We start from the raw sequence: 24,543 nt of genomic DNA, 5'->3' as shown, positions 1-24,543 counted from the left end.
TTGTATTTTTGGCTAACAACCAATCATTTATAATTACTCTGAATTCCGATTTTTGTTCACATAGAATTTTGAGAGAAATAATGAAATCCTTTAATTGTTTGATTTCTACAATTATATGATTTGATTATTTCTCAAAACTAGTATCAAAAAGTATATTTATTTGTTTTTTTTTAGTTATATCGCATACAAACCTTAGGTTTTTGGTTGTAATTACTACGACTCGGTATACTTAAAAAATAGTACCGTAATAAATTACTTTTGACATACTATTAATTAAACATTATTCGTACTGATTTTTTGTTGTTATTGAATACATACAAAATATTCTCTATTATATAATTTTCGATACCTAATATGTATGGTCTAGTTAGATTTCAATTAATTGTCATGATATTCATCCGTGAGATTAAAAAAATGTAGGTATCTGTGATGATCGACCGAAATTATAATTGTATAATAATCTCTCAGACACGATAAAAAAATATTAAAACATTAAAGTTCATATAGGATCCGAAACCAGGTATTTCAGGTCAATAGTCAGAGATTTTAAAAGAGATTAAGAAAGTCCTCAGCGGCATAATATTACTTTTTTATTATTTTCTATGCTTTTTCATTTATTACTTTTAAGATGATAATATAAATTTTGCATAATAAAAAAGGAACAACTGTAGATACTGCAGTGGTACATTGTAAAAAATTATACCATCGTTGTTTCAACAACAAATGTAGTTGTATTAGTATATTTAAAAAATAACTAATAGAGCAAATATATATTTGCTTGTTTTTCTTAACTATTTGTTATTCTAATATTTGTGTTAGTTCATATTATGAAACATTAAATTTATATTGAATGAACTCTAAAAACACATTGTATTTCAATACAATTTGTTTTTAAAGTTTATTCAATAGAACTAAAACAAATATTCGAATAACGAATAGTTAAAAAACGGGCAAATATATATTTGCTCTCTACTGGTAAGATTGTCTAGAATCAGGTTTAAATTTTATGTTACTAATCACTGTTCTTGTATAAACTGCTCTGTTGAATTGCGATGGAATAAATCTGAACTGCCTGTCTTGAGTTAATTCCCTATCTTTATTCTGTATTCACTGGCGGAAGAATATTAAAATCCCGCATATCCTTTTGCCTTTTTGTCAAAGATATAATATAATAAATATATAAAAATTATATCAATGAACCATTTTAGGTTTTACTGAATGACCCGATCTTTTGTTAACAGACAATAAATTTATTTAATTGAATCGAATGTCTTTCTCATAATAAATGTACAACATTATTTTTGTTAGGAACTTTAAAAATATGTACTATAGCGTCTTTGTTATATGAATTACATCGTCGAGCTTTTTAAGTCGTACGCTATTGCGTTTCAGAATCTGGGCGGTACTAAAATGTTTTCATGCATAATTTGAGTGGCTATATATTTAGTAATATCTAGACTTATATTGATCTCTATCGTCGCTAACGAGGTATTTGTTATCTTGTAAACGAAAAAACTCCGACGAGTATTTTCTGTTCTTTCGTTTCTTTATCAATGAAATACGTGAGGCAATTGAGAGCTTATAAAATTAATTATATGCTGATAATCTGGAGTGTTTCAGAATATTCGTAGAAATGCTTATTCGTTGTCCTTGCAAAAAATATCTGGAGTTGCTTGACAAACTTTTAGCATGTCAGGTAGTAATTGTTGTTTGTTTTATATTTACGAGTGATGTTTAAGCAGAGATAGAAATTTTAGTAAGATCATCGCCATTCGAGCTCTGTACAATACGTTAGTTTGTAATGTATTTTAGCGAAGCGATGTACTTATTTTTGTTATAGAGGATAGTGCATTTTTGCTAGGAGTGGTGAAAAACAATTCATTGCTTTTTAAAGTTACTAAAGGGTAGGATTGATAATCGGGCAATGCTTGGTGAAGTGTAATAGAGTCGCGATTGCGTCCCTTATTCTAGAGCGTTACGGTCAGGACTCGAGAACACGATCCACTGAGCTTTTCAATGAGCTTGTCAGATAGTTATAGTTGTGTTGCTTGATTTTTACTTATGTATTGTCAATCTTACGCTCTTTTTTCGATCTATAAATCATCTTGCATTGCGTCCCCGCTTTGGAAGCACCTGGCCAGTGCGTCCACCCGCCTCACCGGTGCATTTCTCTCATTCGCTACGAGCGAGCCAAGTTGCGCGGACGCGGTTCTCGTACCCCTGACTTCCGGTAACGGTGATCTACATTTTTTCCGGCTCGCGCGCCGACCGGTTTGCGACCAGTGACAGCGGGAAAGAGAGTGTGGCCATCATCGCCGCGACCGATTTGCGGTACTTTCGGACGCGCAAAAAACGAGACATTTCCACCACGATATAATACTGTAACTAAACAATGTGTATAATTTAATCGACGATAATTACACAATGGGGGATCGAATTCGCGCATTACGATAAATATATGTTTTGGCGCGATATTTTTTCGGCAACACTACTTTCGTGACCGCGAGCGAGCGTAACTGAAAATTTACATAATAGGATATCGTTAAACGAGCGCGCAAATGTGAGCTAAATAAAGGCGTAATGATGATCGTTAGGGAGGATTGGAAATTAGGCAATCGGATGGATCAGTGTGATTTTTTTCATGTTTATCTCTCGCATGCGTAGAAGTATTGGATTCGTCGAAAAAACGTGAAATTTTTGTGTATCGTAGATCTGAACAGACTATGGTTGAAATTTAACTATAAATTCAATTAAAATTAAAATTTCAATTGAGCCCAATAATTTATAATATATGTTGATTTTTGTGCTTTTTTAAAAGTTGGTCATTACAATAGCAAAAAATATTCGCAACCTTTACGTTAACACAATTTTATGTTACCTAAATCTTTTGACGGATTTAAAAAGAGATTCATTTTGACAAATATTTTCAGATCCTATTTTTTGCTACTTTTTTTTGGAATGTAAAATGTCTCATTTAAAAGTCATATTTTTATATAAATATATTTATTAAACAAACTTTGGATACTAAAAATTAAATTTTACGTATTAAAATTAAATGGAATATTATTTATTTTATTTACTACACTGACAATAATTTTACTAATACAACTTTGCTAATAATATTTTCCAATAAATCTATTTTTTCAGATATCGTTAGTAATTTGTTTAACAAAATTTTATTAATAAATTTTATTGTGGTTTTTATTAAGTACATATTTAATTTGTTTATTACTAAAAAAAGTGAAAATTAGTCATTTTTGCAAAAAAATCTGTAATTATTTTTTGCTAGATTGTACAAATTTTATGTTAAATCAAATTCACTATGCTTCAAATTTTGATTAGCCTGATTTAAATATAAATTTATGTAAAATACAGCACGTACGAGAAAATATAATAATATGTTTGAAATCGGTATATGATTTTATCTGTATGTAAAAAATCTTATTGCCTATTGACATCAACATATATGGTTTTACAAGTAATTACGTATTCTGAACTTAATATAATTTTTAATATGATATCTGAATATAAAAAATGTCAAGTTAAATAATGAAGAAAATAACGTTGTTATTTTTTTTTTAATTTCTTTCACGGTACCTAATTTTAATTTTGTGCCCAATCGAAAGCATTCAGAGTATGTCTTCTTTACATGTTTTTATACATGTATCACGTTTTCGCGATCTCGTTTCAAAGCGAGCGTGAGCCAAATGGGCAAAGTCGTATCTCCTGTTCTTGTAAATTTCATTCTGCATAATTCAACGGCGTCGTGTAGAAACACTAAAGACCACAATAACACTAATAATGTAATAATAATTCGATCTCGGACGATTAAACGCCAAATTGTGCATTCGATTCGGATCGTTTCGCGCCTGATTTTCTCATACAATACACATGACCACTTATGTGAGCTATAAAAAATGACTTTTAACGCGTAACAGACAAGTATATGATGTGATTACGAGGCATAGGAAAATTAGCCGGGTGATTGATGTGGATGAACCCGCGACCACTAGACAGTTCACCTTTTGAGAATAGCCGGCGATTAATCATGCTGTTTTGTGTCGAAACGTTTTGAAAACACTGTAATAACCGATCGGCGGTGGTTGTTGTGTGTTATAATGTTAAACGATATTTATGTGATTTTTTTTCGTGTAGAAGAAAAATTATAAACACGCGATATTGGGCTCGAATGCAGGGATTACTCATCGCTGTGTTATGAGTGTAATAAATATTATTAAAATTGTGCAAAAGTCGTAAAATTATTGTGTATGCTATACTTTAACTGCTCACGACATTCTCAAGTTTATGTTCTTATTTCAGTAATTTTTTTGTTTGCATAGTTATAAGCCAACGATGTAATTTTATGTATTTATTAAATGCAGTTTAACCAATCACCATAATTAAGAAGTTATATATATTTTTTAAGAACTGGCTTTAGTTATTGCTTCCATTAATTTAATATTAATTTTGCAGTTATTTCTTTAATTTTATTTAATATCTTTAGTTACTTAAACTGTCTTAAATTGCGCTGTTTTGAGTTGTCTTTGGGGGTACTTAATTCTGGAGTACCACAGGAATCCCTTTTTTCTCCTTATTACCGACTTACTTTTATTACCTGATGATGAACTGGAAGTGTTTCGTATTTGCACAAATTCGGATTAACTCTTTTTATATAAAAACTTGAATTCGCTGTGGAAATAGTCAATTGACAATCGACTAGCTTTCAGCATCGTTAAATGTCACGTTGTCACATTTTTCAGAGACCCCTGCCTAGCGGAATTTTCTTACAGTTTAGGCGGATGTGTTTTAAGCAAAAATACTTCGTGACGTTTGGACAAGAATGGAGGTTTTCTATGCACATTTTTTTTTTCTCCAAAATTTGCGATACAGCGTCAAAGATGCTCACCTTATACGGTAAGATGCTCACCTCCGTATACGGAACGTAGATTTGCGTTCTGTATGATATGCCAGTTTATGATATTTTCAAGAGTGAAAACATTTGATTATAAAATGGATAAGAATGTGCTTCATAGCTCATAAGTAGAAACATATTTGGGTGTCCTATTTCAAGAAGACTACAATTTTATCAGAATATACAATAAAAAACATGTGTAATAAATCCTCTAAGATATTAAAATAGTTCTTATCGCATCAATTATTAAGCTTGAGGTCACTGTGTGCCTTGTATAATAATATATTTTGCAGTATTATTGAGCATATTCTCTAGTCTCATTGCCAAATAATGTAATTGGCCTACTTAGAAAATGTATATAAAATGTTTCTAATCTAAATATTATTTATTATTATTTCACACAAAATTCATGAAAAGCATGCTGGGATATGATTCCCTCGAGTTGCCTTTATTAGTATACTGTAAAAAACACTTTAATATGGAACGTACATAATTCGAAGTTTCTTGCCAGAGCTTGCGTTCCAGAGTATTGTTTGAAGTATTGAATGGAAGAGCAAGGGTAAAGGTACTCTAGATGTTCCTACCCTATTTTTATGCTCTTATGGCTATCCACCAGCCCATAAGTGACACTTAGCTACAATATACTGTAGGCTTAGCATAGCTAGCTGTGCGCCAACGAATTGCTCCACCTCCGTTCTCGACCTAAACCGTCATGATCGACGACTGCAGCCATGTTCTCGGTCACGATTACAGTTGTTGATTTCCCGGCATCACTATCTATGTTTTTGAATAGAAAATGAGTCGTGCTCCGCTTATTTGCTATCTCTTTAGAAGAGATAAATTATGCACGGTTGGTACTTCTTATGAGGTGCATAAGAACATAATATATTTGATAACTCCTCAATAAGTACGGCTATCTGATATTTTAAAAATCTATCGGATAGTATTGATTTGTTCTTATTGTTCTTATTTGACGCATTGTGGTTTAGCCTTTATTGTATATAATTTAATAAGTTGAAGAGTATACTTGAAAAAGTGCTGGTAGGAAAAATCCGGGGATTTTGAAAGAACATACTTATTGGACAATTTATCAATAAGCATAGCTACCTGAAAGGTTTAGTCCATGGTTTAGCTACTGATTTATTTTTTTCGTGTAGATTTTTATCGAACGAAAGTGTTAGTAGAGTATAAGATAACCGCAGCAATTTAAAATTAAGCTTATAATAGATATTGGTCAGAGCTTTAGGCGTTATTTGTTGATTCAAAATATATTGTTATATTATATAAGCACATGTCTCCAATTGGTAGAATTTGATTGTTAGTTGAGATTTGTGTTCATGCTGTGACGCTTTTGGCTAACGTCTGTTATGTTACGTTAGAATTACAACAGCACAATTTTAACCTTTACCGGACAAAAGTTTTTTCTTATTGAATCCACTGCGGTGCAATTTATATAATCATAAAAATTAGGCTACTTACCTATTATTTATATATTATTTATTTAGGGTATACCTGTTCCAGATGTTGGGACCACTACCTCAAAAAAATGAATGATGAAAGAACGAATGTTTCGCTCTGTCCTTGTAAATAGTATTTAATAGCATTTCACACAACATCAATGGTTCTCAATATATTTTTAATCAAACTTGATCATCGTATGATCATCTCTCAAAGTAATCTTCCATATGAATTTATTTTACATTTCCAGTTTTTTTATACATAATATAGGAATTTGAAAAAAATGCTTGGCATTCTCAGCATACACCGCCTAATTTCGCTTGGCAATAAAAGGGTTAATAAAAAAATGTTTTGAAAAAACTGGAATTGGATCACTCTTTGTATATGATATCCTTCAGCATGAACAATGTATTGCAAAAATCTATCGTAGAACTGAAGGACTGCTCTTGATTAAAATAAAAAAAATCAGTTATCCTCGGGATGTTATAAACCTATAATAATAGGGCACAAAATAATAAATATATGATATGACAATTGATTCGTGTTTGAGCGGCTGGCAGTGATTGGTCAAAAAATTGTTTCTAAAATCCATCGATGGATTAACAGATTTTACGACGAACTTTAGTGATTTGCGAATTCTAGTAAAATGTTCAGAAATTACTAAATATTTTTATCGTATCTCTGAGTAACTAATGAAATAAAATACTGGAAATTTTATCATCGAGTCGTTTAAAATGGAAAATATATTGCGCATGACATAAATTCCTTTGAACTGCAATCGTAAAACCATTTTGGGCATGACATACATGCCTTTAGACTTTTGGTTAAAACTTGATTCATAATGGTATTTTATATAGAATTCAAAGGCTTTTTTTACTTCATGCAAATTTATAAAACTGCCGTCTCTTCGCGCATCAGACGCCAAATTTTCACAAACTTTCTTTCTATGTTTTTCGCGCATCTTAATACGCGCATCAGAAGGCCCCATTTGTATAATATAATACCAACGTCGGTTGTTATTTTATTTTAACGCAAAACCCATTAGGCGTAATGGCTCGTAATTGTCATTTTCGTTTTCATGGTTGCGGTCGGAGCGAATTGTTATTGCGAATTTTTTCTCCTCGTCGTTGCATTCCGCGGTCGTTTATCAATGACATAACGATCGGCGAGTCATTTCGCTTTTGTTTGCGGAACAGACGGGCGACAGACTTTGGAAAGCTTTCGTTTGGCCTTTTGAAAGTCCAAAGCTGACTTGCGAATCGGGTTCGGCCGCTTTGATATCGCGTGCTCTTCGGATCTTGTGTGATTAATAGCTGTGAAAGTGGAGAGAAAAAATCGTATTAATAAATTTAAAGTGAGGCGAATTATGTGCGTAGGTAGTATATATGTAGAAAATGTGGGTGAAAGCCCTTGATGGTTTTTTAATCATTTTTAAAATGTAGTGAAAGACTTCATAAGCAAATCGATATTAGTTATGAACATCATTTTTGTTGTAATACATACATATATCAGTATTATTCTAGCATAAAAAACAGTGAAATAAGTCATTGACTAATACCTGAAAGACTTAGGTTCGAATCTGATTTGAATTCTAGTGTTTTTCAATTTTATTCGTGTCTTTTATATGATTTTGAATTTAGTCCAAATTTTTATTTCATGTAAAATACTAATAAATGTAATAAAAATAAATAAAATATATAGAGTAGGTTTTTTTTATAATATTTATGAAGAATATATATAATTATGGCTTTTCTATTTCATGTTTTTAATAGGTTAGTGATATATACCAAAATCATAACAATCACGTATGGAAAATTTAGCGACTTATTATCATTTATTTAGTAAAGTAATTTATATGTTTTAATTGCTAATATTGTATTTAAATTAAAAAGCAAGATAAAAAGCAAATTCATTAGATTTAATATATAATTAAAAATATAGTGCTTTTTAATATGTAATTTCACAAAAATAATTTTCATGAACTGGAGATCGATTATAATATATTGTATCATATTAAAAAATTGGTGAAAGAGGAAGTTAAAGAGTGATCAACATTCTATCTGGCCATCATTTTACGAGCTACGGTGAAAGTAGTTTTTTTGAGATCAGATTAATTCACCGGAGGCAATATGTTGACAGAAAGTACAAATAGCAAATATATATATAGCTTAAAAATGCATGTTCTCTATCCAAATTAGATAACATTTATTTACTAAACGTGTTTTGTGATTATTTAACAAATTATAATATTTATTTAAGATATAAATATGATTTATTGCATATGGCAATTTATATTATACATTTATATATGTATCAGGGAAGCCGCTAGGTTCAACTCGAACTTCCGTTTCGCAAATTAGTTAATCGCAATAATTCAAAGACGATCGATGCTATTAATATAACTGGTTTTTCAGTAGATCCAACAGGAAAAAAACCGTATAGATTTAACAGTCGAAAAAAAACACACGGAGCTAGCAAATTGATTTTTCGCAGTATATTACGCGTAACAGTAGTTGGTAACATTTTTTTGCTCATAGAAGAAGTTTCACACGGACCCCTATGCATAATAATAGTTTGTGTAATTGCATTTTGATTAAACGCCTATTTTCATAACATATTTTTATGTAATAGAATGTTTGATTTCGATTATTTTTTTTATTGGGTATGTGTGTCAGTTATTTTGTGTTATATAATGACACCATCGACAGTTTACGTATGTTTCTGATATGAAATCTTAATCGCAAATGAAGATGAATTAATTTAACGCTTGAATAGTCTTTTAACGGCGTATCAGATCGCAGTTTCTCATCTCTGAGAGGAGCAAAAAACATATGTGAAAAAAACCGGACAAATAATTCTTCGGCTTTGGTATGTGGGTCACAGTTACATCGGTTCGGACAAACTCTAACTACTGTTACTTTGGTTGGGAAATGCCCGACGCGATTGACATTTTCACGTGTGTTTTATGTATTTTTTTCGCGATTGGAAACTACCCGAAGAGAATTCTCGACAATTAACAGTGCATGTTGATTGACGACTTTTACGCGGTGAAAGGTCCGATTTCCTACTACATTGCACTAGACAAAAGTTGCATGGCTATCGCTTGTAGGAAGCGCATTGAATTTACGACAATAAAGCTTTTACGTTTAACGAAAATATTTAAAAATAGCTTCCGCATACTAATTAAAATGTTCACACTAGAAAGTTCAGAAGAACACGCCATTTTTAACATTAAAAAAGTACGGCATGTTTTTTAATTTATTTTTAAAACATATCTAAATATTATACAGTTATATGCTTTTCCAGACTATTATGCCTAAAAGTTTACGAAAGATATTTATTCAGTAAAAGTTCAAGGAAAAATGTATGCAACAAAAAATAACTAAAGGTTACTAAATTTTTATTTATAAAGAGGTTAATGCTATTATATCGAGCCAGAATCTATGAACCATTCATTCGTTACATACTGTTTCGTTCAGTTAAACACTAGGTATTTGATAATCCATTTCTTTTATCTATTTGATTTATATGACGTCTGATATATATCTACTGCATATTTATTTTAAGTTCACAACATTTTTTTTAAATAGATTGTGTATTTACAGAATTTCTTTCTTATTTTATAATTACATTTTTTCAATTCCCAACACTTTAAATATAAAATATTTCTACAAGTGTTTTTGCTTAGTTTAAATTAATTTTAATTGCGCCTAATTGCTCGTATTGCTCGCGGGGATCACGTTTTATGATTAATCACTGTTAATGGTTCAATTAAATAGCAATATCTTTAAAACGCTACTCATGTGTGTGTGTGTATGTACTCGGATAGGAAGTCAAGTTCAAGACTATTACACAAATATCCGTTATTCGCCATATGCTCGCGACGCTCGTAAAATTAATGTTGTAATTTGTATAAAAAATAATAACATAACGACATTCAACTTAACCGTTTAATCTTCCGTAGGACGTAATGATATTTAAGAGTGTTGTGATAAAGTTTGATGTTAAATGACACAACTGATATAAAATTTATTAACGCCGACTCTTCACGGACAATAAGTTGTGTGTGAAGATGTGATTTTGTGCTTTGTGAATTGTGAAATAGATACGCGTATCTATTGAAGATTGTCGCAGAGAAAGATGCTTCTTATACCGGAAGTTATAATGCCTCAGGTAATTATGTTAATTAATTTCATTTTTTTATATTAATGTACGCTTTTTATTATGTGATATTAATCAACTGTTTGGTAATAATTTACATTGTTAATAACAACAACCGGAAGTTGAGAATCGCTCAATTATGATAAAATTTAAAAATATTTTAAAAGTATATAGACATACAAAAATATGTTCAAAATTCATCAGTTAATGTGGAACTGATTTTTATACATATTTTTCTAGGTTATAACATTTTCATGTTTTGTATACTGCATTTATTATTAAGTTTAGTATATTTATTGTAATAATGATAATATTTGCTAGCTAAATATAATAAATACTATTAATAAAATTATATTCGTTGTATTATTAATTAAAATTAACGTCCATGCTAAATTATTTTTTGTATTAAATTTTTATACATTATTAAATAATATCAAGATGGCCATTTAAAAAATTGATTTACCTCATATTGTACATATAATTAGTATTATGAAATATAATATGTTAATTATACGTCAAAAGAGTCGAGTTTCATTATAAAAAACGAATTTTTATTATTATTACTAAATTATGTCGCCGTTACAAAAATTACATACAATTAAAAAGCAAAGTTACGTCGGATAGACTCAAACGCGCGGAGTAGCGACAAACCCGCTGCACGAAAAATCTCTTTTTACGCACGAAAAGCATTCCAAATTCTCGTTTAGCGTATAAATTTCGGTCTTAATTGAATAAATTCCTAAAGCGGACATATTTAAACGTCCCGTTATTTACGATGAAGCTGTAAGTAGTGATTAAATGCACATATAGAACGTACCATTAAAATGTATATTTTATTGATGAAAATTTTCCGCTTCTGTAGAATACAATTAGTACTTGACTCACATGATAAATTAATTCAGAAGGTTTCGTGAAAGCTGAAAAGTAAATTTTTATGATTTTTTTATATAAGTATAAGTGATATTTTTTTGAGAATGTGCTCACGGAATCAATGAATCATTTATATTTTATTTAGTTTCAGTCTGATTGACAAGTTTCTAATTTCCACTACTTCAAATGTCAGTCAAGTATTAACACCTTTAGTCCAATGTTTTTGCAGTACGCGAGATCAATACGGCAACTCATCGTCTTTGCTATCAAACAATCTTTTTTCAATTTTGTAAAAAATGTTCTTAAGGCATGGGAGGATAATTTTTTTTTATCTTTTTCGTGAAGTAAGACTCCACAAAAATCAAGATCATGTACAGCAGCAACAATGCATTTATAATATGGCCCAAAGTTCTGTCTTATTTTATCTAAAACTTGTATCCGTATTTTTATTTTCTTCTCTGCCTTGTACAGGTTTATATTGTGGTCCTATAAGTGTGAACTTAAATCTCATAATTATTTAATTATTATATTAAATTCATTAGCAGTGCATTTATAATTTTTTTTCTTGTATAGGATCATGCATTGTTTTTTAAAAATGATTTTTAGCAGAAGAGCCCTAAATAATTATGCACATAAATGCAACTATATACTATTCTTTGCTGAAGCATTGAAGTTTATCAATCTGTTTATTCCTGCAGTTTTATTGAAAACATTATCAACTGATAATTCAAGTCTGTTATAGTAATATAATAGAAGGATTAGATTTAGGTACATAAAACAGGTAGCAATGTTTTAAAAATATTCTTTATTTTCCTTGACTTTCTGCTGTGGTAAATTTGAACCATTTTTATAATGTAGAAGTGTGAGTCTATATTTAGATATTTTAGATCCATAGATTGCGCAACTATTTAATATTTTGCTCTTCAAGTATACTTTTTCTTCATAATATTAGATACCTTATATGTACGTATAGGTTCATACAGGAATCCATAAGTTACAACTATTAAACCAGCATAATCAATCACTTAGCAAATTATATAGTTTTATTGTTTTCCGGCCGTGATTTATAACCGCGCAACGATCCGTTGGAGCTTTAACGACGTAACGATTTCAATACGAAACGGAAAATAATAAATTACGATCCCAGTAAGTTTTTTGACGAAGCGCCGTCGACGCTTTTCGAAGAGCGCATTTCTATAGTAATTGGTATTGTTCGTGTGGCTCCAGGCCATACTTTTCGGGTGTTGCTATACCGAAATGTTATGTAACGGATATCTTATACTATATATTTTATTGTGTGTGTGTGTTATTTAAAACGTAATTTTGTGCGCGTTTTGAAACTCTCGACTTTAGATTAATGCCTCATAAATTGTATTATTAGATGGCCGGACTCGTCAATCTGTATAATCAATTACGTCTGTTCGTTTATCAGTAAAATAATGTCTGTGAAATTCGAATTGAAAGTCGAAGCATTATTACCGTACATTCCGTTGAAATTATGATAGATATTCAATAATAAGTCTCATAAATTTAAATTTGTATTAATGTTTCTATACAATTTATGGCATAAATAAATAGTCTGGAAATTGAGGAACTTATGTTACCCGATATCATTTTTTAATAAATGGTTTAATAAATTAATCTTTCTTTAATTTATCGAAAGCATGTATGTATGTTCTATATTAATACATTATTAATTAAACTTTATATTTGTCACTTTAAAGTCAGTGTTGTTTTTTAAATTTTTAAACATGCTTTTAGATCGTATTTTAAGACGCGTGCAATTTTATAAAAAAATATTTTAAGAGCTTAAGAGTGACATAGAGAGTCGCGATCGCGTCCCTTTTTCTAGATTGTTGAGTACAGGTCGCCAGCGCTTGAGAACACTTTTCTTACACGAGTCATTCAGCTTCTTAACGAGCTTTCCAAACAATTGCGATTGCTGTACAGTGCTGGAAAAAATTATGTGGGATGGTGCTAGTCTATTTTAGGTTTGTTGTATATAGGTACTATTATTTTCTATTAATATTTTTTTAATGGTAAATTTATGATTATTTTTTTTTATAACTTCTAACTTTCATTTATATAATCATATTATTCAGGTCAATTTAACTCATATTCATGTATGATAAAATAATCAATCCATTATAGCAAGACAAAGACTAATCTGTTGAATCAATGGTAATTCTCACGGGCATCAAAACTGACGACATTTTATAATTTATATGCAAATTAAATTATGCCGTGAGATCGATTCAATAAGTCAATCATCTTTTGTGTGTTTTTCTGATTCTGATTTGTGATTAATGGAACGTAAAAGAACAAAGCTTAAATTTGTAATCATGTGCTCCAATTTAAATAACCAGCATGTGTGTATCTATATGCAAATTTTTACCTCATAGTTCAATTTATCAAAATCATTAACGGTCGGCATTGACCCAAAATGCCAATCTTCCGTACACATAAATCGAAAGAAAACGTATGTGTTTGCGATTAATTGTTCGAGTTTTTTCCACCAACGTATCGCTGGCCCACAAATGTTATCTACCATTTTAACGCCCACACTTCATAACCCATAAGCATGTAGTCCATATTGAGACGTGTGTGTGTGTTTTTTTTTGTGTTCACATTAAAAATAATTTGTAATTGCGACTGACGAGATTCGATTTTAACGAGACGCTCGTTACGATGGTCAGTTGGGTTAGGTTATGTTCGTAATGTGTTTTTTGCGGTCGCTAAATTGTTACTGTCTGTGAGTGATGTGATATAATTATCTAATTTGTATAGAATTTATTACCAAATGCAAATGTAGCTAATAATCATCATTTGTAATAGTTTAAATGAACTATAAATTTCATACCTAATAATAAATTAAGTCTGAAGTATTTCAATTTAGAATTGACATTGACACTTTACTTCTTTGTTATTACCTTTAGGAATTCGCTAAGGATCAAATCTAAGCCCTCTCTTCTTCTTATTAAAAAAAATCGAAAAATCAGCAAATTTATTGAGGAATAAGAATTTTTGATTTGACATTTTTTTTCGAGAAATTCTCAAAAAAATATTCTCTTGAAGAAACACTAATCGTGACGCATTAAAATATTCTGTTTAATCACAATTTTTTATTTTTTTTAATTCTCGCGCCTCTCTTCTTTTTTAGTACTCAGTGCCATACTATTTTGTAACTATTTGAACAATTTTTTTTTGACTGAGATTTTAGTAGAAACAGGATGGCTATTCCATATTTATACATTATTAACTAACATTTTCTGTAAAGTATCATTTCCATAATAAAAAACACGTTAGTGATTGATTTCAGCAGCAGTTTCTCTAGCCAAACTTTGCACTTATGAAATGGGAATTTACACATAGAACTTAAGAACTTTAGAATTAGGATATTACACATTTATTTTTTGCATTTAAGCTATGCTATGTCGCGAAAAAGACGTTGGTGTTAATCGAGTAAAACATCGATACTAAAAGTTTAAAAGATTTTTATTATATAATATTTAACCCTTTAAGTGCCGAGTTAATTTTTATATTACGTAATAAGCCAATACAGTAAAAAATAAATTTAAAGATTTAATTACGATTTTATGTATGTTTATATTTATTCTATGTTGCATCTATATTCACCTTCAAGATTAAATTTTTACTGTATAATTGATTAGTTACGTGACTTAACTTATTGAGTTAACATAAATCCGAATTTTGCACTTAAAAGGCGTGAACTATGATTCGGATTCATCCGCACCTAGCACATAAAGGGTTTAAAAATGTAATTATGTTGTGTGTCTAATAGTAGCCTGATCATATCTATCCAAATGTTTCTAATAAATAAATAAAAATATAGATGAAATAATTTAAAATTAAAATTTTTTAGAGATATTTTTATTTATTGCTATTATTGTTTTATTATATAAAATGAACGATATCGCAATTAAAAGTAGCCCCATGCTGTGTACGTTTTCCAATAAGCCTTATGAAACACACAAGTCGTGTTATTTCAAAGTCTCCACAATCTTGTTTGACTCTTTCTCTCCGTAATGGCGTCATTATTCACCTTTTAATTGGAGATAGGATGGCGTGTTTTTGCTTACTTATTTATGTGACACTGCACTAGTTATTTGTGTTAAGGGCTTCACAATAATACTATTATAAAACTATTTATATATTCACTTAAAAATTAGATCTTTTATTTATTTATTAAATTATACTAAACGAGTTTTGATGCATTGCGATTGCGCTTAGTTAATTGTTCGTTGCAAATTATTTACAAAATTCAACGAAGCGTTTTACGAGCAAATTTATTTAGCATCAAGTCCAAAAGTGCATACCTCAATTTATGCGTTGCATCTCAGTGCATTGATCAAAGATGTGGAATGAAGCGAACATAATGGGTTATAAAATATATGCATGCATAATAAAAAGCGAACCTTTCTCAGGTACCTGCAGTTTTCAAAGCTATAAAAATTATACCATTAACACATAAATATAATAAATTGTTGTAGTGTTATATAAATTTATATGTATACGTTATTATTGTGTTTCTGGATATATCATAAAAAATACACAAAAGCATATTTTAATATTTATTCATACATTTATTATGGTATTATGTAGTTTAAGTAGTAATTTGAATATATAAATAATAGGATTAGATAAATCTGACTCAATTAACACATATTTATTGAGTTATCATTATATTTTCAATAAATAGAATAGTGTATGCTTTCATTTTATTAAAATTGGTGGTTGTAGCATTTTAATAATATTGTTTCATTTATCATTATATACATATTTATATAAATATTAATTTATTTTTGACAGTTTAAATAAAACAATTAGTCTATACTGTAAAAACTATTTTATTAAATATTTCAATATATATCATTATACTGTACTAATATACGAGAAGTTTATGAACATATAATAAAAATGGTCTTTAAAATAGAGTTGTGTTACTTTAAATGCAGATTAAAGTCGATGACTAATGCTTATTATATATAAATATAATTCCGATCTAATATCTTAGATTTCCCTAATCTCACGGATGAATACCGTGATAGGTAATTAAAATAAAATTAAGTTAGATCGTTCATATATTGATTGATTGTAAGCTATACTAATTGTTAATAATTAATATAATATATGTTACTATTTTTCTATATGTTTTTATTTGTAAGGTATTATGTCTGTATTTCACTATGTACACTATGTTTTAAAAATATTATAGCTATCTTTACTGATATTACTATGGACTTCTAATATAAGAAGGCTGATTAAATTATATTCAAACCGAATTTTGGTCAATAGGAGAGCGCAAAAACAGTTATCACTTCTCAGAAGTCAAAAATTCACGTCAAAAGCAATAAAATCGTGTCGGCACCGTCGCAGTGGGAACGCTCGGTTACGAGCGTTCCCACTGCGACGGTGACGGCACGATTTTATTGCTTTTGACGTGGATTTTTGACTTCTGAGAAGGGATAATTGTTTTTTGAGCTCTCCTATTGGTCAAAATTCGGTTTAGATGTGCTTTGTGTCACGTTTATAGAACATCTTTCTTCGTCTGCTTTCCTGCTCGTTGCTCGTCTGTCTCCCTATAACCAAGTGTCATATCTTTGATTATAGCTCTGGTGAATCACAGATGTGGATGTTAACGGGGCAATTGCATCGCTTTTTAAGCGCTTAAGCTTTAAAAGTGAAATATCTAGCTGAACGTTTCGACAATTAATAAAAAAAGGAGTAGAATGAACAATAGCTTATTGTGCAGGGTAGAACGCATTGTCTATCGCTTATCATTTTTACACAATGTACATATGGGTGATTTCAAGTGATTAACATCTCGGGGCGGATGTGCTAATAGGTTGTCTGGTAAATCTTAATAATTAGCATATATTACCATGATTGTTTAGTCATAAGATCTCTCTCCCATTACTGGGCTTTATTTTAGGGTTGATATTTATTTTTTCGAAATGGTTGTTATAAATACCTTTAAATTAATATTTTAGATTGTTAAAACTTCTACAAAATGTTATAGAAATTTAAGTCGATAATGATATATATTATAATATAATATCTACTATACTAAATTTTGTATGCTTGAAAATGATTAAAATATATAAAAATTATTTATATCATAGCATAATATTAAATTTAAACAATTTTTCTCTATAAGGCAAGTCTATAATTTACGACAAGAATATATTTTGTTTTGTTTTTTGTGGAAAAAAACTAATCTGGCTTAAGAAAAGTGATAATTTATTAAAACTAAATCTTATTTTACCAAAAATATATGTTATCAGCATTTTTGTAATAAAAAGCATATGCTATTTTTTTGCATAATTATGGTCTTATTAATTTTTTTTGTGTGCTATTTTGTAATTTGTTTGTGCGCCATTTTGTAATTTGTTAATATGTGGGGGGGCACATATTCATGCCATATTTTTAAATTTAATAAATTCAAATGATTTACAGCCTTAAATTATGCTAAATAATTGTATGATTAGTTCAAAGGTATATTGCACCTTTAGGTGCCCTATGAGTACTGGCGATTTTATTGCTGACTTCTATAGAGACCATCCGCAGTAAAAGGGTTAAACTTACAATTGGCAAAGTTTTAAAATAGTTTCTTATCAAAATATTTAAAAAAAATGCATAATAAAAATAAAATTTAACCATTAAAAAACAATTAAGTTTTTGTATTCGTGTCTTAATCTATCAATAATAAATAAAAATTATGCAACGGTTTTTTTTATATTATATACTCAAAAGTAAAAAAATCATAAATAATATTGTAATTGAAAATTGCATATTTTACTGTGATATCTAATGACACAAATTTCAGTTAAATCTATTGACAAGATAAAATATACAACCATTAATTTTAACATGACAAAATAAGCATGATACAGTTAAATGCTGATCTAATATTATAATATTCAATGGGCATAAAAATCTGCCATACATACATTATCCTTTTATTTTATAATACTTACATGCACAATCAAAGTTCGATTTATTCCCAATTACAAATAAAAAAACAGCAATCGTCAGTAAAATTATTTTATTTAAAAGAGGGGGATTTCGTTTTACGTGTTGTTATGTGTCACAACAAAAATAATGCACTTTGTCTCGATGAAAAAGTCGATTACGTCAATTACGCTGTGGAAAAACTGTCCGTTGTACGACGTATTTTAGATAAGTGATCATATCTGACGACAATTGAGTGATATCTTGACGTATAGCCGGCGAATTCAGTTGCGTACCTGGCTCGAAATTGTGCGGTTAGGGCCAATCGTGCGTCGGTTTCCAGTTTGTGCGTTGTTTTATGTGAAGTGATATTCAGTGGTCATGGCCGACATTCAGCGACTCACGAACCAAATAATCCTCAAGTTGATAAAAGATGTGCGTTTTTGAAATTATTTTTATTTTGCCTTTAATTTGTATATGTTATTTTTCTATAATGTCTATATGTCATTAATTTTTTTGAGAACTTATTTTGAAAATTACGCATTTTTTTTATTGTATCATATATTTTTTTAGTGTATAAAATTACATTTTCTCACTTTTAAATAATAAAAAAATAAATTGAGCCATCAATTATTATATATGGATCGTGTAGAGTTCAAGAAACGACGGAAACAACTATCAAAATTATGTTTATCTGTTTTACTACAAAATCTCAATTGTACATTTTGATACATATATAGTTCGATTTTAGCTGCTCCCGAGTGAAACCGGGCGTCACAGCTAGTTATTTTATAATTTAAAAGCCTTAAGACAATACTCAGCACGACCTTGGCGCACACCACGATCTCAAACGAATTCCAAAAATGATTGATCGTTCTTTTCTCCAAACACAAGAGTTGCGTGTTGTTGGATCGTTCCTTTTTCTTTTGAGTCTGTCAGCGCTTATAAAATATTTACAAGATTTCAGCGTTATGAAATCATATGCACATGATACGCAGCACGTCAATGTGCGTGTTCGTGCGTATGTGTGGGCGTTCAACAATTTATATGTAAACTTCCCGGAGGGATAATCGATCTGCGTTCCCGCCAAACGGGTCGGTGTTGCCAGAGTACAAAATGGCGTTATGCAAATTTAACGGTCGGTTAGTTGCACGCCTTTGCGGCCTGTGTGCAATCTCGTTTCTCTCGGTTACATTAATTTATAAATATGTATGTGTGTAAATAAAATTGGTTTTCTAGATTGCATCGTTATTCATGGCGGAATAATAATGCATAAATATTTTTTTTATTGTTTATGATAAGTAATTAAAAAATATATATTTTTATTATCACAATTTTTTGTTGTATTAACTTATTCTGTTTCATTTCTTGGTGTTAAAAATCGTAATAGCCGTTATAAATTATCATTACCTGGTTCACACTATTAAAAATACTATTTAAATATTGAAAAGTGTTCCAAGCCTTCCATTTTTTTTATGAATTGTTTGTGTATGCTCCGAAGAAAGTTTCTCAAGGGCAGCTTATCTTCATGACAAATATTGTCTCTAGCTCGACAGATACACGATTCAAATTACCAATTGCTAGCGAAGTTAACAATACAGTCATTTCTTGCTCACTTGTTTGTTTATAATCAGATTTTTTAAACAAATGTATATAACAATAATTTATTCACAACATTTGGTCTAATGTTTGATAAATCAACTCAAATTGTAAGTTAATAAGGAACATCGCGTATTTTTTTATTTGTTCACATAAATTGTTGGTTCAAGGTGTAAACAATCGCATGATTGCTTTTTTAGTGTATTATAACTTGTAGAAAAAATATACAATATTAGCAATAATTTAAATTTACCAAGATTATAAAACGATTTAAAATTATTTTTCTAGTATGTTCGGAATTATGAAAATGAACTTTTTTTATTATTCTTGTAAAAAAGTGTGAAAAAAATATGTTAATAATAATAAAAATTTATTTGTTTTTGCAAATAGATTGAGATAAAACGGTTTTTGAGAATACAATAATAGCTGTTTTTATTGTATTGCTATTAATTGGAACTCATAAATATAATAATATGTATCTGGGCTAATTGTATTAGCCAGCTTGATCTATCATTATGTTTCAAAAAAGTTTAAAAAAAAACGTAACTCCTTAAGAAAAATATATTGATGTCATTTATGACCTCTTTACATATCCTATATTAGTAATTTAAATATTTTCTAACTATAACATAGCAATGTAGAAATACTAATTTCAATACAAAAATCTAGAAAAATAATGAAGTGGTGAAAAACGTCCTATAAAAGATTTTTTTTTACTAAATTCAAATATTTTTTAATTAAAAAATATCAAAGTAGTTTTTGCTGAAATCAATTATAATAAATACCTTTTTCATTTAAAAATTCTAAAAAAAATTAAGAGTTGAAAAACGTCCTATAATAGTATTTTAATAATTTTGAACATTTTTGGAGATATATTATACAATGAAATCCATCTAAATTATGTGGCCAATTTTGGAAGGATTTTTTTCTTATATTTTATGAGTTGTATAGTTTCAAAATTAAGAAAAATGTATTTAAAAATATTAATAAAAGCAATAACTTAATATTCACATTTTGAGTTAGTGTGTCCTTTATCTACGCTCAAACCAATTGGAAGGTTTGGAAGATTTGGTTAATAATTATGCCACTTTTTACATCTCATTATCAATTGTAGACACTGCTGAAAACCATTACGAGAAAAATATTTAAGAAATATACAACACAATTGGAAAAGCAGCGCAAAAAAATGGTTCTTGAAATTTTTGCCGATTGTTTATGTTTGTTATCATAATCCTTATCTTAATTTTGCTGTTAATATCTTAATATATGATGAATTTATTATCTGGAATTATCTAAATCTTTAATTGGTAAGGCATAGTTTATAGATAACAACGTTTTTTCCAATATGTCATATACGATGATCTATTTATTAGTATGTCAATTATGCCGTTTATTATTTACGCATGATTAATTGTATTAATATGTGTCATTACACTTATTATTATATTATAGATTATAGAAATAAAAGTGTGACCTTATGTAGGTGAACGGTTCAAAATTTTTCGAATGTGTATTTGGTAATAAAAATTTATTATTAAATATAGAGAATAATATATATAAAATAAGTGATAAAATGGCAAAGTATTATTATTAAATATATGCAAGAAAAACTATATGCATAACCTAATAATAATTATATATATATTTTATATTAATATTTTACAAATTTTACACTACTCATTTAGATTGACTCAAACTTATTTAAATAGCAAATAAAATAAATGCTTAAAAAACTAATCATAAATGATAAATTAATAAATTACCTGTAGAGTTTTAAAATAATTACTGCAAAAATTATGTCAAAATATATGTTATCACAATTTATTTATTTTTTATTGAATAATGAAACCGGTATTTTACCCCCCATAGATTTTTCTCTCAAATATCACACATAGAATTTCACAGTTACGCTTATTATTATGATGTTCTTTATAAATAATATTCATTTACATAATGTCTTCCTGTCTTATTGACAAACTAATATGAATAACTGTGCGAAAATGGCAAATTTTAACTAACGTTGATACAATAAACCTGACCAGTGACTTATATGTATACGATTAAAATAATACGGTAAATACCGTGATTAAAATCAGCGTGTAATCAATTTTTAATTTTAAATTGAAAATAAATTACTATTAATAAAGCAGTTACGCAAAGATCAGGTTATATCAAGGAAGTTGAAAGTTATCAAACGCATAATATACATACTGACCGCTAACCGTTAACGAAAGCCTTTCTAAATAACTATAAACCGTTTCAACGGTTAAACTTTTGGTAAAGTGTTACTATTTTCTACTAATTTGTTTATTGTTTTTTTTTTTGTCGTAAACGTCCGTTTCTTAACAGTTAGTCGTGTGTTAGTTTAACGGTTTGGAATGCGACGTTTAGATGCTTTTCGTGTGACTTTTATATTTTGTCAGTTCGACTGGTTTATATGTCGTTCGAAATATAAATCAGTATGATAAATGTGAGCTATAAAGATTTTATCGACAGCTCTAAAGCGTTTGGAAATGTTAAAAAGGACTTTATACGTCTTTGAGACGGTTGACTTTTGAGAAAGGCAATAAATGTGCATTTAACTCATGTATAAATTTGTGATATAATAATGTGTGAAATAAGATGAAATACTATTATCTTCTTGTGTGGTTTTGTAATATAAATCTAGTCTTAGTTATATAATATAAACAAAATAAAATATTCGCCACATTAACAAGATTGCAAAACGAATTATGTTATTAATTTAATACAGGTTGTTCCATAAGTCATTACGTTTATTAGAGTGCAGGTTAAATGAGTCAATGAAACGTGTATTAATTTAAATTAATTATACATTCATTTTCTTTAATTATTCTCCATATGGTAATACATTTTTTATGTATTTTTGGAAGCCATAAATTATTTAATTTCTGTGTTATAAAATACTTTTTTCTTCCTAAAAACTGTCGCAGGAATTTAAAATAATGATAGTCGCTTGGAATAATGTCTGGAAAATACTTTGTGTGAAAAAGAATTTTCTAAGAAAATCCATTGATTTTTTATTGCCTTCTACGACACACGAGAGCGAGTAAATGTTCAAAAGTATAGGGATATAAAAAAACATAAAAAATTGTATTTTATAATATTTATTAATAATTATATTAAAAATATTTATTTATCAAAATATATATATTTAAGTTAACGAGGCATATTTAAGTACTTGTATGTATTTTCTTTATAAACTTGTCAAGAGTTAATTGAATACAACATTTTTTTTCTTTTCTTGATATATTTAGAATCGCCCTACGTTCTTGAAATATTCATTCTGCAAAATTATTTGAAATTGTTTTGCATAAATACATTTTTAATCATTGCAGGTGTATGCTTCTCGACCAACAACATGGTTTCCGTAAATCTCGATCCACTGTCACTAATCTAATGGTTTTGTCTAACTATGTTTCAAAATCATTGGACTCTGGTGTACAAGTGGACGTCGTATACACAGATTTTGAAAAAGCATTTGATAAAGTTAACCATGCTTTACTTGTAAAAAAGTTATCTAATTTCGGGTTTTCTGAAGATCTCATAAATCTATTCTCAAATTACTTTATTTATGAATCAAAAATGATTTTATTTTTGATTCATAAATAAAATGTGTGAAGAAATTTCGCTGCGCGGTAACTAAACTCGTTTTAGAAAACGGCAATTTAAGTAAAACATAAAATTTCAAATTTCGCCACTTGCAAATAATAATTACAGCTAATTTACCAAAGGGACAAAGTTTTCTGCTAAAGAGAATACTATAATATAATACTATAATAAATCTATTCTCAAATTACTTGACCAATAGATATCAATTCGTCAAGTATAATAACTCTTTTTCAGAACGATATAAGACCCCTACTGGAGTACCTCAAGGATCCAATTTGGGTCCATTGTTGTTTTTATTGTTCATTAATGACATAGAAACAGCAATAGAGCATTCAGATTTTTTATTATATGCAGATGACTTGAAAATTTACAAGAAAATGCATTCGATTTCTGATTCCCTCGACCTACAGGAGGATCTCAACTCTATATGGAAATGGGCTTGCTATAACCAATTGCCTTTCAGTGTAAAGAAATGTCACACAATTTAATTTTCAAGGTCATTAACGCCGGCAAAATATTCATACCATCTAGGCGGATATTTTCTGGAAAGGTTTTCTTCAACTAAGGATTTAGGAGTGACTTTCGAAGAACGTTGGAAATTTAGCCAGCACATTGCAGAGACTCATAGCAAATCCTTAAAAATGCTCGGTTTTATCTTGAGAAATGCGCGTTACTTCAGGAATACTTTAGTATTGCGCACTCTTTATGATACTCTAGTCCGCAGCATACTAGAAACTAGCTCCATCATTTGGATCCCAGGCGTAATGAAGCAATGTAATGAATTGAAGCTGGAAAAAGTACAACGTAAATTTCTTCGATATTTATACTTGAAGGAATACGGGTATTATCCGTTCTTGTTTCCCAGTGCTTTTATTTTGAGAGCCCTGGGATACGTTTCTTTGTCGACTAGCAGAAGTGTTTATGTAATTAAACACTTCTGG

At 29.2% G+C, this 24,543-nt stretch overlaps 1 protein-coding gene across 8 annotated transcripts in view; it reads left to right on the top strand.

Annotated features, from left to right (window-relative positions):
• Rhp (GTP-Rho-binding protein rhophilin) overlaps nt 1–24,543 on the top strand; it is a 118,420-nt gene that overhangs the window by 61,843 nt on the left and 32,034 nt on the right. The window contains exons 1-2 of one of the 8 annotated variants that reach the window (XM_088193187.1): nt 2,174–2,381; nt 10,335–10,543. The exons of 5 other annotated variants lie outside the window; for them this stretch is intronic. In XM_088193187.1, the coding sequence (XP_088049313.1) occupies nt 10,511–10,543 (33 nt within the window). In that variant the 5' untranslated portion in view covers nt 2,174–2,381; nt 10,335–10,510. Of the gene's footprint in view, nt 1–2,173; nt 2,382–10,334; nt 10,544–18,611; nt 18,809–24,543 lie in introns of those variants that run through there. 2 more of the 8 variants (XM_088193186.1, XM_088193185.1) reach the window with 2 other exon arrangements.

The sequence above is a fragment of the Plectrocnemia conspersa genome, unplaced genomic scaffold (genome assembly GCF_051122295.1).
Source record: "Plectrocnemia conspersa isolate PC_06_02 unplaced genomic scaffold, ASM5112229v1 ptg000009l, whole genome shotgun sequence".
Classification (NCBI taxonomy): Eukaryota; Metazoa; Arthropoda; class Insecta; order Trichoptera; family Polycentropodidae; genus Plectrocnemia; species Plectrocnemia conspersa.
The sequence above is the reverse complement of the archived record's forward strand: the minus strand, read 5'-3'. Positions and strand labels throughout refer to the sequence as shown.